General features: G+C 38.2%; 3 protein-coding genes across 7 annotated transcripts; 1 reads left to right on the forward strand and 2 right to left on the reverse strand.

The window, feature by feature from the left end:
• Positions 1-266: 266 nt before the first annotated feature.
• LOC147513525 (folate synthesis bifunctional protein, mitochondrial-like) lies at positions 267-2,681 on the reverse strand. Of its 2 annotated transcripts, none has more exons than XM_086596610.1 (3): positions 2,618-2,681; positions 2,203-2,285; positions 267-2,089 (listed from the first exon to the last, which is right to left on the reverse strand). In XM_086596610.1, the coding sequence occupies exons 2-3, from the start codon at positions 2,270-2,272 to the stop codon at positions 621-623; spliced, it is 1,539 nt and encodes a 512-aa protein (XP_086452736.1). In that variant the 5' UTR covers positions 2,273-2,285; positions 2,618-2,681; the 3' UTR covers positions 267-620. The 2 variants fall into 2 exon arrangements, with proteins under 2 accessions (XP_086452736.1, XP_086452735.1); XM_086596609.1 differs by lacking the exon at positions 2,618-2,681 and adding an exon at positions 2,348-2,487.
• Positions 2,000-9,239, forward strand: FLN2 (fructokinase-like protein). 3 transcript variants are annotated; one of them, XM_086596605.1, is made up of 8 exons: positions 2,000-2,122; positions 2,490-2,551; positions 2,682-2,938; positions 3,033-3,670; positions 3,844-4,315; positions 5,299-5,516; positions 8,509-8,741; positions 8,832-9,239. In XM_086596605.1, the coding sequence occupies exons 2-7, from the start codon at positions 2,511-2,513 to the stop codon at positions 8,551-8,553; spliced, it is 1,671 nt and encodes a 556-aa protein (XP_086452731.1). In that variant the 5' UTR covers positions 2,000-2,122; positions 2,490-2,510; the 3' UTR covers positions 8,554-8,741; positions 8,832-9,239. The 3 variants fall into 3 exon arrangements, with proteins under 3 accessions (XP_086452731.1, XP_086452733.1, XP_086452734.1); XM_086596607.1 differs by lacking the exon at positions 2,000-2,122 and adding an exon at positions 2,323-2,399; XM_086596608.1 differs by lacking the exons at positions 2,000-2,122; positions 8,509-8,741; positions 8,832-9,239 and adding an exon at positions 5,669-5,901 and having other exon boundaries at positions 2,496-2,551.
• A 2,388-nt stretch (positions 9,240-11,627) lies between these two features.
• LOC147513527 (protein METHYLENE BLUE SENSITIVITY 1-like) lies at positions 11,628-12,427 on the reverse strand. Of its 2 annotated transcripts, none has more exons than XM_086596611.1 (2): positions 12,291-12,427; positions 11,628-12,202 (listed from the first exon to the last, which is right to left on the reverse strand). In XM_086596611.1, the coding sequence occupies exon 2, from the start codon at positions 12,185-12,187 to the stop codon at positions 11,858-11,860; it is 330 nt and encodes a 109-aa protein (XP_086452737.1). In that variant the 5' UTR covers positions 12,188-12,202; positions 12,291-12,427; the 3' UTR covers positions 11,628-11,857. The 2 variants fall into 2 exon arrangements, with proteins under 2 accessions (XP_086452737.1, XP_086452738.1); XM_086596612.1 differs by having other exon boundaries at positions 11,628-12,205; positions 12,291-12,407.
• Between the last annotated feature and the right edge of the window lie 40 nt (positions 12,428-12,467).

Below are 12,467 nucleotides of genomic sequence, written 5' to 3' on the forward strand. Positions count from 1 at the left end.
CTTTATTGTGAAACAAAGAGATGGCGATTGCACCAGTCCGACTTGTCTAGCTTGTACAATAATTATGCGAAAGCAGGGGTTTTGAAATAAGGGTGAGGGTTTTCCAAACAAGTAGAAGACAGGTGATGTTTGCTGGAAAGTACACATACGCCGTTAGATTGACGAGAGGGGGGGAGAAGTACTGCCATGAACAAAAGAACAATGCACTCAATGATAGCATGTAAGACATCAGTAATAACATGTAAGACGTCCTCCAAGGAAGGAAATATTGCAACTCCATAATTTATTTATTAATCTTTTCAAATACGCAAAGGGAAATTAAAGAAGAGAACAATCTAATATTTCCCAACAACAAAAAACTATAAATCGAATTCGAAAACATTATTTATCCATCATATTTGACAATAAGTTACAGTTCGTCCAATTACTGTAACACCAAATATGATAACTCTTTGGATCCATCAGATTTGGCACTAGTATTCTCTGTACTGGTCAGACTTTCGAAAGGATGTCCAAGTGGTGTGGCGAAAGTAACATAATCAGGGGAAGAAGCCTTACAAACTGTTGTCGAAGAACACCTGATCCAACCTAGGATCGAACCCAACACATGATTTACCAAGTCATATCTGGACCTTTTTACACTTCAATAGTGCATCACAGAGCCTTGCAGCATCCAAATTATCCCTGACATTGTGTACTCTTATGATGTTTGCACCACCTAATATCCCAGAAGTGACAGCAGCAATAGTTGCTGGGTCTCTCTCACTTGCATTGGGGCGATTGCAAATATATCCTAGGAACTTCTTTCTGGAAGGTCCAATCAAGATGGGGGCATGAGAAGCAGCCAGGCTCTTGAAAGAGAGTTCTTCACGGATAGTCGGTAACCCCATGAGAATTTCCAAATTGTCTTCATTTTTCTTGGAGAAGCCTATGCCAGGGTCAATAATCATCCTCCAAGCTGGTATTCCAGATAATTCTGCTTCACTAACCCGTGTATATAACTCGGAAGCAACCTGCTTACACACATCTACATAGTTTAAATTTTCACTAGTTTGCATCGTGGATGGATCCCCCCTCATATGCATGACAACATACGGAACCTTCAAATGAGCAACGACATTAAACATTTCAAAGTCCAAATGCCCGCCAGAAACATCATTCACCAAATGAACCCCTTTACTTACTGCCTCAGATGCAACTTTAGAGTAAAAAGTATCTACAGACAAGAGCTTGCCCTCTACCTCAGGTATCTTAGCAATAGCTTCTACAGAAGGTATTAGCCTATCCATTTCTTCTTCTGCAGAAATTCTAGGAGCAAACGGGCGAGTAGATTGTGCACCAATGTCAATAATGTCCACCCCTTCAGAGATCATCGACCGGACTTGAGAAACTGCAGATTCTACAGACTGAAACTTCCCTCCATCACTGAAACTATCCGGGGTCAGGTTGAGGACACCCATGACGTAGGTCTTCTGTGACCAGTCCCATAAGTGATCTCCAATGGGCAAAACTCGTCGTAATCCGTCCTTACCAATGAGGGATTCACCACCAAGTTTTTCCCATGATCTAAAAATTCCTCCCGATTGTCTTGAAAACAAATGCCAGGTAGCAACAGTATCACCATCTACAGCCAATCCCAATAGATCTATTAGCGGGGCTAGTACAAATGGTCTCTCCCAAATTCTTTCGTGTGGGACAATAAGAGTATCAGAGTGGATATTAAACTTCCCATAAAACAATATGTCTAAATCAATTGGTCTTGGACCATACCTTATTCCATCTGTTCTACCCATATTCTTCTCGATATTCTTGAGCACTCTCAACAATTCATGTGGCCCAAGTTTTGTAGTGCCTCTGACTGCTGAGTTGAGAAAGAGAGGCTGATCAGTAACATAAGCAGGCTCTGTCTCGTATAAACACCCATGTCTCATAATCTTGATTCCTGACAATCTCATTAGTTGCAGCGCTTCATCAAAATTCTTTAGTCTATTTCCTACATTGCTTCCAAGAGCAATTACAACCTCTTGCTCTGGGGAATAAACTTCCACCGAAGCATCTGAGAACGAACGGAAAAGAGAAGGAAATGTTGCTGCAAAGTTACAGTAGCGAATTTCATAATACTGTAAAGACTGAATCTTTTTTTAAAAGCATGTTTGTGTGGTCAATTATTAGTAAATAGCGTAAGAAGATTTGAGGTATAACCTTTAGAAGAGGTAAGTAGTAGTCCTTTAAAAGCATGTTTGATGGGAATGATTTGCTTGAATATGATCATAGTAAGAAAGGGCCTGAAACAGAAACACAACAAATTAGTAAAAGGATAAGCTTGATGAGAGAAAAAGAGACTCACCTTGGTTTTCTTCAACCAATTTATCTTCTTTTCCAATTCACTGAGTTGTGTAGTTGAGTTTTCTATTTTTATTTTATTTTCCCAATGTTTACCATTTACCAAAATACCAAACCCGTGACATTTTATATATTTTTTTCTCCAGTGAAGTGAAGTGGAGAATAGAATGGCGGCGTCATCCCTTCCATTGTTATCCTCATCTTCCAGGTATTCCTCCTTTTGTTATACTTATTACTATTATTAGACTCCAGAGATAGCAAGATAAACCCATACCTTTTAAATAGGCCTACTCAATTTTTTTTCTCTTATTGTGTTCTGAGTTGTTCCCTCGTTTCAGCTGGCAACTGAGTTGGATTACTTATCCCACATCCACTTTTCTGTGCTTTCAAAATTTCAAATTGCACTATTATATGCTGGAGCTTAGACCCAGGGCTAAGAAATATACCATTCAATCACTCGCCTCCAATGATGGTGTCCCGTCTTCTAAAAAGGGGCCTAGAAAAAGTAGGAAGAAACTAACAATCGACACAACGCTGGAAGATAACACCACTCCACTTGCAACTAGTAAGAAGACCCGCACCTCTCGTAAGAAAGGTACTAACTATACTGTATTTCCTTTCGCATTTTGCTTTACTTGCTACTCTTGTTATTATATATCTATGTCCTCAATGTGTTGCACATTTTACAGTTGCTCCATCGCCTACTACCTCGGTAGACAGCAAGAAGAAGGTGGCCAGGAGGAAAAAAACTGAGAAGGCGGTTGATGATAGCACGGACAGAGGAAGTGATTCCGAATACAGGAATGTTGAGTGGCCCGCTGTCATGGAAACCAATGAGGATGAAAGGGACCAAGACCTGGATTTCACACAGGGTGAAGAGGAGGATATTAGTTTCACATATAGCTGGCCCCCTCTAGTTTGTTGCTTTGGATCTGCACAACATGCTTTTGTGCCCTCTGGAAGGCCAGCTCACAGACTCATAGACTATGAGATCCATGAAAGGATGAAGGATGCATTGTGGTCCCCAGAGAAGTTTGTGAGGGCACCCGGGAGCTCTTCTGGTAGTGTTTCAATTGCTCTTGCAAGCTTGGGTGGAAGGGTTGCTTTCATGGGTAAACTTGGTGATGATGATTATGGTCAAACCATGCTCTATTACTTAAATGTAAACAATGTCCAGACCCGGTCAACAACCGTGGATAGTAACAAGCTTACAGCAGTATCGCATATGAGGATTGTTAGAAGTGGTGGACTCAGAATGACTTGTGTAAAACCATGTGCTGAGGATTCGTTTTTAAAATCTGAAATCAACATCGATGTGCTGAAGGAGGTATAACATTTCAGTTTTTTTATATTTTTTCCTTTTCTTGTCATTTCCTCCTCTCCTGGTGAATAATTCTGTGACTAAATAAAATACAAAAGGCCCTACTTAATTGCGGGTGAGTTGATGACTGTATATTCACCCCTATATTCAGGTATTGACTGGAACTTTGGTCAGTGCAGGCAAAGATGTTCTACTTTAATTCGTCATCACTTCTGGAGAGAGACATGAGATCAACTACACTGCAAGCAATTAAGATCTCAAAGAAGTTAGGTGGAGTCATTTTTTTCGATTTGAACCTTCCAATGCCACTGTGGCAGTCCGCAGATGAAACCAAGACGTGCATACGAGAAGCGTGGAACCTTGCCGACATTATTGAGCTTACAAAACAAGAACTCGAGTTTCTGTGTGGTATTGAGCCCTCAGATAAGTTTGTTACAAAAGACAATGACAAGTCTAAATTTATTCATTACCAACACGAAGTGATAATGCCGCTTTGGCATGAAAACCTCAAGGTTCTATTTGTGACTAATGGGACATCTAAGATACACTACTATACGGAGAAGCACAATGGTTCAGTTCGTGGAATGGAGGATGCTCCCATTACTCCCTTCACCTGTGATATGTCAGCGTCAGGAGATGGTATCGTGGCAGGTATGATACCTCAAATCTGCCAATTCTAACTTGTTCTAACTCTCTTGGCATCTAAGCATCTGGCCACCAAATTTTCAAAGTTATCGTGATATGAGAATATTATGTTATAAAAATCTTCTATTACGTTCCAGAACTTGGTATATGAGAACTGCTGTATTCAGCTTAGTAATTTAACATGGATATTCTACTGAAGTTCGCTTAACATATTTGAAATAAGAGTTTGCCTAACAATCTTAATGTAGATCGTGATCCTTAATAACTTTTGAATTGCTTATATTAAATATATATGCATCTGGTGATAAAGCTAGCATAACTGGAAACAATTAAGTGACGTCCCTTTTGTTGTTGTTGTTGTTGTTGTTGTTGTTGGGGCACATTTACGGCAAGGAGAACATTTTGCGACGTGTTAGACTATATTGGAAAATATTTCCGTATCAATTATACACACCCCTACAGGTTATATTGGTATAATACCATGAGGACTAAAGATGAAATTCTTGCATATTTCTTGTAGTTATAATTGCACAGTCACGGCAAGTTAATATTTTAATACGGCAATTCTCCCTTGTACGAAACTCCAAAGATGCTACCGAACACTTTTTGGATACATCATACATGGGTTTCATGAGATTATGGAATCTCAAAAATATACATCTTGAAAATCTATGAAGCATCATGTATCTTTTGTTTTTACCTTATCGTCATTTTATTGATGAATAGTAGGATTTATGGTATATCAACTGTCTTATATGATTTGCTATGCCCTGTGAGAGTGGAGCTCTGACATAATATCTCTTAATAAGGCGCTAGTGTATTCCACTATTCCTGTACATGTCATGTGTAAGATATACGGGAAATACATTTTCATTGAGATTATGTCACCTCGTTCTTGTATGTTTATGTGAAGGTTGTGACATTTGTCCTGAATTTGTCAGTTGTAGCTTCTCGTTTCCTTATTGTACTTTTTTTAAACCTGATTTCAGCTCTCATGAGGATGTTAGCAGTCCAGCCACATCTCATCACTGACAAAATGTACTTAGAGCGCACAATTAATTATGCTATTGATTGTGGAGTGATAGACCAATGGATGCTAGGGAGGACCCGCGGCTTCCCTCCTAATGAAGATGCAGAAGAACAATTGGTTTCTGATCCAAATGGTATAAGATCAATAACGGAAAAGCAACATCGAACACTGGATCCAGTAAGTTGATTGAGATGTTGACCTCATTTAATGTAGCTTAATGTGTTATATAAGTTATTCATAGGCTAGGATGTTTCATTCCTTGTAGAATAATAGAGTATTAGAACCAGTCGAGCAGCATGATGCAATTCTTACATACAGTTTATTTGTAGCTAGTCCATTTTGGTTAACATTGGTACTCAAGGTCATTGAAGCTGCAAGATGGTTCAGGTCAGCTACTCAGACGCAACTTTTGAAAACCATGTAAGATAAAAGAGATTTTACTTGCTTGGTTAATTAAAAAGACTAAACCATTACCATCATATCAGTACAATGACTGTTATCAAAACGTCTGCAAACCTTTTTGGTCCATTTAATTTTTATAATATATATTCTTTTTTGTTTCTTTTTATATCCATTCGAATAATTTGCAATTTTCAATTCTTTCCTCACCATGTCAGCACACATTATTGTCTTTCTTTTCCCAATTGTATTGCTTAAATAGGGTTTCATGGTCTGTACTGCACAAATGCACATCGCAAGCCATCGAGCCGCGATTGCCCTTGTTCACGTTGGGATTAAATATCAAGCGGTAAGTTTCAGAAATTTCCTGCCCCGTCAAATTGTACCAGGACATCATCTCTGTGTATATACGTCTTAATGATTAACTTCATATATTCTTTTAGATAATAAATAAGCAGCTCTAGTTTTTCATTGACCCCATCTCAGTTTCACAATGATACCTACACGGCTATACTAACTCCTAGTATCTTTGAAGGGATAGGGAATAATCTTTTTGAAATTTCCTTCTTACAATGGCTAGAAAGAAGATCCATCAAGGTGTAAGTTTTGCTAATAAAGAAATTCCGTAGCATCTCAATCTTTCATTTTTCTTGTTCAGCCTATTTGAAAAGTCAACTTCAAAACCAGTAAAAGCGTAAACTACAGTATAAACACGATGGAAGTAGCGTAGCTTTACTGATTTTCATACATAAGTCTGCATACTAATCAATATAATTTAACCATTGTACATGATAAAAAATGTTCTCAGAAGTCTTTGCAGTCTTCCCTCTGTTGCAGTAGTGTGATCTGTCTCAGCTCTTGAGCAACTTTTTTCATTGTTGGTCTTTCCTCTGGATCCTGCTTCACACATCTTAGAGCAAGCTCTGAACACGCTCTCAGCTGTTCTTTGTTTTCTAATTGAAAGATGTTGGTTTCCAAATATAATTCAGTGAGCATCTGTGTTGATGGAACAGGGTGATCCATGACTCCACTAACAGTCAGCTCGAGTATGTTGTGAGCTCCATTTCCAGTTATAATTTCAAAAAATACAGCTCCAAAGCCGAAAACATCACTCTTCTCTGTATACCTCCCTCTAGCTATGCATTCAGGCGCAGTAAATTCAAAAGTACCCATGACTTGTGCATCTACATGCCTTTCTCCATAAGGAATCGATACAGAGAGACCAAAATCAGACAATTTTGCGCCAAAATGTTGGTCCAAGAAAATGTTATCCGATGATATGTGTCTATGGATGATGGTTTTGGAGTTGGCCAAGTGGAGATAGGTGCCTGCATCGGCGATATCCATGGCAATCCTCAATCGAGTTTCCAATGGTAGCGGTGGAAGGTGCTTTGGTGATGAGTATATGTGATCAGAGAGTGCTCCATTGGGGGATATTCGAAAATCAAGATGGGAGCCTTGGTCTCCAAGCAGCAGCCAAAAATGGTGAGAACCTTGGCATGTTTGTTAAGCAGTGACCCGACCGCGATTTCATTTATACCTTGTTCGGTGAATAGGTAGTCATGGTCTTGAAATTTCTTAATTAGGACTAATCGATGATCAAGGATTCCTTTGTAAAGGGTGTAGTTGTAAGTGTGGCGTAGAACATGGTGGTGTCCATGGTAGTTATTGGTAGCCAGGTTGAGGTCTTTTGCAGAGAAAATACGAAGTGGGGTAGATTTGGCATCACAGAGAGCGACCAACTTTTGTAACAGAAGAGCACCGTTAGCTAGAAGAAATGCTTCTTCTTCGTTTTTGGGTTCTAGTTTATTCTTTTTTGGTGATCTTAAGAAGCGTGACCACCACCACATACTGATACTCTACTTACTATACAACCACCTCTCGCTCCAAAGTTGTCCAACAAAAAACAAATAGCAAGACAAGTTTTTTGTGGGTGGGCCTCAACTAAAGACTAGTCCGGGTCAAGGCCTAATCCTCGACGTCTCTAATATTTAGCCATTTGAGCTGTGTATCGGTTCTAACATTGCATAATTTCGTGCCATATGGCTAGCCATTTCTAGCCATTTGAGTCTATTTTTTATTTCTGTGTGGGAACCACGTGCCACAGATGCGATGCAAAGGGATATTGTTGTAAATACCAAAATGGTTGTGTCAACTGTCAAGCAAGTAAGTAGAAATCAGTCGCTTTTTATAAGTTGGGAGATGACGGAAATTAATGTCACTTGGCTCTTTTTAGAAAATGAAGTGGAAATTTTATTGAAAATTATAACGAACTTTACAAACTATTAGAACAAACGTACAGTCAGTTGTGCTGTAAGTTATTTCTGAATGACAAATCATATCTTTTTAAATACAAATTCGTTAGAACCATCTCTTATTACATTACTGTCCATAGTTTTTTGCAACCACTCAAAGAGTTCAACAGAATGTTGTGCCAAAAAACCAAAAGTGTTGAAACTGAACCGAATGAAACAATACTGGTTAGCCTTACAAACATCCTCGTGTTTCTCAATCTTCCCTGCCACTGTTATATTAGCTACTTCTCCTACCTCAAAGATTCCATTCCTAAGCCTTACCAACGGAGAGCTCCAATTACATCAACACATGTATCCTTCTCTTAGACCAACTGTAGATCAATACATCCGCAAGCCAATACTTCATACAATATGTGAGTATGTACGTTAATTAATTGGACCTATATTATTTTAACCTATCCTGGTGTGTCTGATGCCTTTTGATTTTTACATATTCCGTCTTTTTGTTTCCATAGGTGGAGCAAGGCATCTTCTTGGGAATCCAGTCCCTTAGTTGTTGACACTGATTGGAAAAGAATTGCGGAGCCTGTGATGAAATTGTATACAGAGACAACTGATGGATCTTTCATAGAATCCAAGGATAGTGCATTGGTCTAGCACCAGATCCGGATTCTGGGTCCTCTCAGGCATATAGTTGTTGGACCATTTAGAAAGTATAGTTGCAAATGAAGTCGAAGTTAAACCACATGTCAGACATGTCTTCTTACTTAAAATTTTTATTCTTTCTCCTCATTTAGTTGCCAAGTGTTTGTTGTAATAATTGTTTGTTGGCTTGCAGGGAATCAGTAAAGGTTTAGTTGCAAAGAAGATTCTTTTTACATTGATTAGCAGTGGGAAGACACCTGAATTAAGGTTTAGTTGCATAGAAGATTCTCTTTACATTGATTAGCAGTGGGAAGGCACCAGAAATTGTTATGTGCATATCAAGTGCATCTTTTAATCTATGACTTCCAGCAGTTCCAGAAATCTTTGCATGTACAATTGGTTTGTGTAATTGCATGTCCTTGAGGAAGGGTGTTATGCGAAAACATATGAGGAAGCTTATTGTTGATAGTAATTTAATTGGATACAAAACATATGAGGTGTTTTTAATATAATTTTGCTACAAGGGTCATTCTGGAATTGCTTTGGTCGAGTTTAACAAAGATTGTATTGGTTTTCATAATGCAATGTCATTTGAAAAATATTTTGAAGGAGTTCATCTTGGTCGTTTCAATTTTATGCTATTTTTCTTCTTCAATTAAATTGGAATGAGAATGAAGACTAGATCAGTTATGAACCAATTTAGCACTAAACAACAGTTCAATTTAGATTTTATACCAAAGAATAGGTTTGTAATTTTGAACTAAGATATGTTCAAACAGTTGAAGGAGTTGAAACAAAAAGAAATAGTCTAAACGACCTAAAAATTTTTGAAAAAAAAAAAGAATAGTCTAAGACACGAAATGCAATAACTAAGATATGTTCAAATAGTTCAAGGAGTTGAAAGAATAGTCTAAGCAAATAACTACTAAATGCAACAACAACGCTCATCGAGCGTGCATGTTTGCTAGTATCCAGTCAGAAAGAATGACCAGTAGTGCAGTTTAAACTTTAAAGGAACAAAAGCAGGCCTGTCTAAGAAGAACAGTGAAATGAGAAAACATGGCCCAACCCAGGCCAAGTCGGGTTTGGACTTGGTTCGGGCTATTAAATCTTAGGAACTAAATTTCTTCGAAAACATGCCCAAGCCTACAAGTAAGCTAATGGACCGACGGGTCTATAAAAACACGAGTAGCCGAACCTCATATCACCTTGTGAAGTTTTGGTCCATTGAGTCCTTCGATGAAGGAGATCCATCGTGTCTCGCTTCCATAAAGTTAATCCAGTTATTTATTTTGATTGAGTGTATGAGCAAGAAATTGGATTGGATTTCAGGATTTGAGCAAGTTTTATAGTTTCTCAGGTGACAGGATGGCAAACTTGCATACTGCTATCATCTCCAAGAAAGAAAACGTAACCTGAAATACAAGGAATTGCACAAAATTAATGGACTTGGACAGTATATGATTATGTCCTTGCAAGTCATCGCCGCTACCTTTACTCATCCAAAGGTAGGGTTAAAAACCATCCCATAACCATCCTAATCGATACAATTCTTCATTGATCGTCTGACCGTCTGACGGCTAAACAAGTAGCTTTCCAGCTGGTCCCATACCACGGGGTGCAGAAAGACCAGCAATTGTTATGCGCTGCGTACTCTCTTTACACAACCTAAGGAGTTGGCAACACAGGACTACTCTAGCTCGAGCCACAACCTATCTATCTTTTAAGTTTTTACCCTGATTTTTCTATTGCCAACGGTTTCCTTTCCAAATCTATCTAAAACTTGAATTCGCCTATCTGAATCTCTCATTAGATAAGCTTGAATTCATAAGTGGAATCCAGGAATCTAATGCTGCAAACCTTTCTCGACTACAAAAATGAATAAAAATTAAAAAGTTATGGAGCCTAATACTACAGCATCAATTCCAAAGGACATTTCTTTTTGAGACTGCTGTATAAAGTTATACATGAACCGAATAGAAATCTTACACGATCTAAGAAATATATTCAAAAGAGCTATCGGTAGTTAATATAGTTATAAAACAAGACCAATCAAAAAAATAGTTATAAAACAATTGGAAAAAAAAGGCACAATGGGGCTGTTTCTGTTTAAAATTTGACAAGTTATATCTTAGAACAAACAAAGCTCGAATGAGATCCAAGAATATATAGGAATCCCAATGAGTCATAAAGCTCTGAACCATGAGTAAAAGAAGGGTTTATGGATAAGGTAAACTTTATGAGTGAATTTCGTTCAAAACAAATCAAGGGTCCACAGTCAAAACAGACTGACGATAATATACTGACGATAACATACGAACAAGATCTACCCAGTCCCAAGTTTTCATTTATGCATTAATCACAGAAAAAGGTACACAACAGTTTCCCTGATTGGCCTCTTGAAGTTAAAACCTAGCAACTTCCAGCGGGCAATGTGGCATATGACAAAGAGGTTCTTGACCTATGTTACATACACGCCATATTTCAAAAAAAATCCATGTCGGATATGTATCCACGTGTCCGTGTCGGACACACATGGACACTTATTGTATCTAATATACCTCAATTTTTTATATCTTGCCGTGTCAAACACACGTCCGTGTCAATGCAACTTAGTTCTCGACTAACATAATATCCTTACTCGCCCACCTATTGACCCGAATAATCAAGACCTTAAGCAAAGAACAATCTTCTCCATACAACATACGCATAATAGACTAAACTAACATCACAGTAACCATATGCATAAACAATTTTCGTGTAACCATACGCATAATAGACCGGCGCATAAGTACATCACTATCTCCATGCAGGGGACAGACTAGAGTGACACAACCACATCCAACAATTAATCTAACCTAGTTGCGCGCAAAAACTCAACCAAACTGGAACCACACACAGTACACGAAACAAATAAATCAGCCAAACAAATCGAAAAGACAAAGAACAGTAACAACAAAGATGATATCATATGCAACCAAGTAGGATGTTATCTAGAAGAAACATAATTATAACGCCTAGTAGCAGCGTATTTAACTTAAACCAGTAGTAGTAGTAGTACGATTAACATTATTGAACCCCAAACATATCTTAACTTGCAATCAGTCTCAATAAAGAGTAGGAACATAAAGATAAAAAGAAGCAAGTAAGGGTTCTCCTAACTCACTTCTACCAACCACCACACACTTCAACAACAGACATGACTCGATATAAAACCGATTACTTCTTGAGACTACCACGAACACCAGGCTTTGGTTTAGAAGTCGAAGTAGTGGTATCAACAGCAGCAACAGTAGCATGCAAGTTACTAATCTTGGTATCATCAAAGGGAATCTTAGGGTGCTTAGAATCATGATGAATTTGCATGGATTTAACATCAGGTGCTGTTATCTTACAGTGAGGGCATTCAAATTTTGCATGTCCTCCTTTTTCAATACCAGTTCGATCAGCCATTCCAGCTTTACCCCCACCTCGATTAGTTGTCGCTAAATCCAGCTTTGCGGCTATTTCTTTAGCCGTGTGCTTCTTCGGCTTGGCTTTTCCAGTCATGATTTTTCTTTTTTTCTTCTCACAAAATATTAAAATCAAACCCCTATTTTTATATATTAAAATAATCAAATTGAAAGAGAGAAAAGTTTTGATTTTAACTTACCTGAAAGAAGACGACGGCTCTTTTTAGTGTTCCTCTTGCTGCGATTTTGTGGAGATGAGAGAAACGAGGCCTTTATTCGATTCCCAATTTATAAACATAAACATAATAGTGTCAGAGCCCTAGCTATTGGGTATTTGGGTTTGGGTTTGGGTTTGACCCGAGTCCAACTTGTCCCAA

Source organism: Coptis chinensis, chromosome 3, assembly GCF_015680905.1.
Source record: "Coptis chinensis isolate HL-2020 chromosome 3, ASM1568090v1, whole genome shotgun sequence".
NCBI lineage: Eukaryota > Viridiplantae > Streptophyta > Magnoliopsida > Ranunculales > Ranunculaceae > Coptis > Coptis chinensis.

Excerpts from the sequence above, each read along its gene's own strand:
- LOC147513525 (XM_086596610.1), bottom strand. The coding sequence starts at position 2,272 with ATGATCATATTCAAGCAAATCATTCCCATCAAACATGCTTTTAAAGGA. Across the intron at positions 2,090-2,202 it reads ACTACTTACCTCTTCTAAAG|CAACATTTCCTTCTCTTTTC; the intron begins GTTATACCTCAA and ends GTAACTTTGCAG.
- FLN2 (XM_086596605.1), top strand. The coding sequence starts at position 2,511 with ATGGCGGCGTCATCCCTTCCATTGTTATCCTCATCTTCCAG. Across the intron at positions 2,939-3,032 it reads CCGCACCTCTCGTAAGAAAG|TTGCTCCATCGCCTACTACC; the intron begins GTACTAACTATA and ends CACATTTTACAG. Across the intron at positions 4,316-5,298 it reads AGGAGATGGTATCGTGGCAG|CTCTCATGAGGATGTTAGCA; the intron begins GTATGATACCTC and ends ACCTGATTTCAG.
- LOC147513527 (XM_086596611.1), bottom strand. The coding sequence starts at position 12,187 with ATGACTGGAAAAGCCAAGCCGAAGAAGCACACGGCTAAAGAAATAGCC.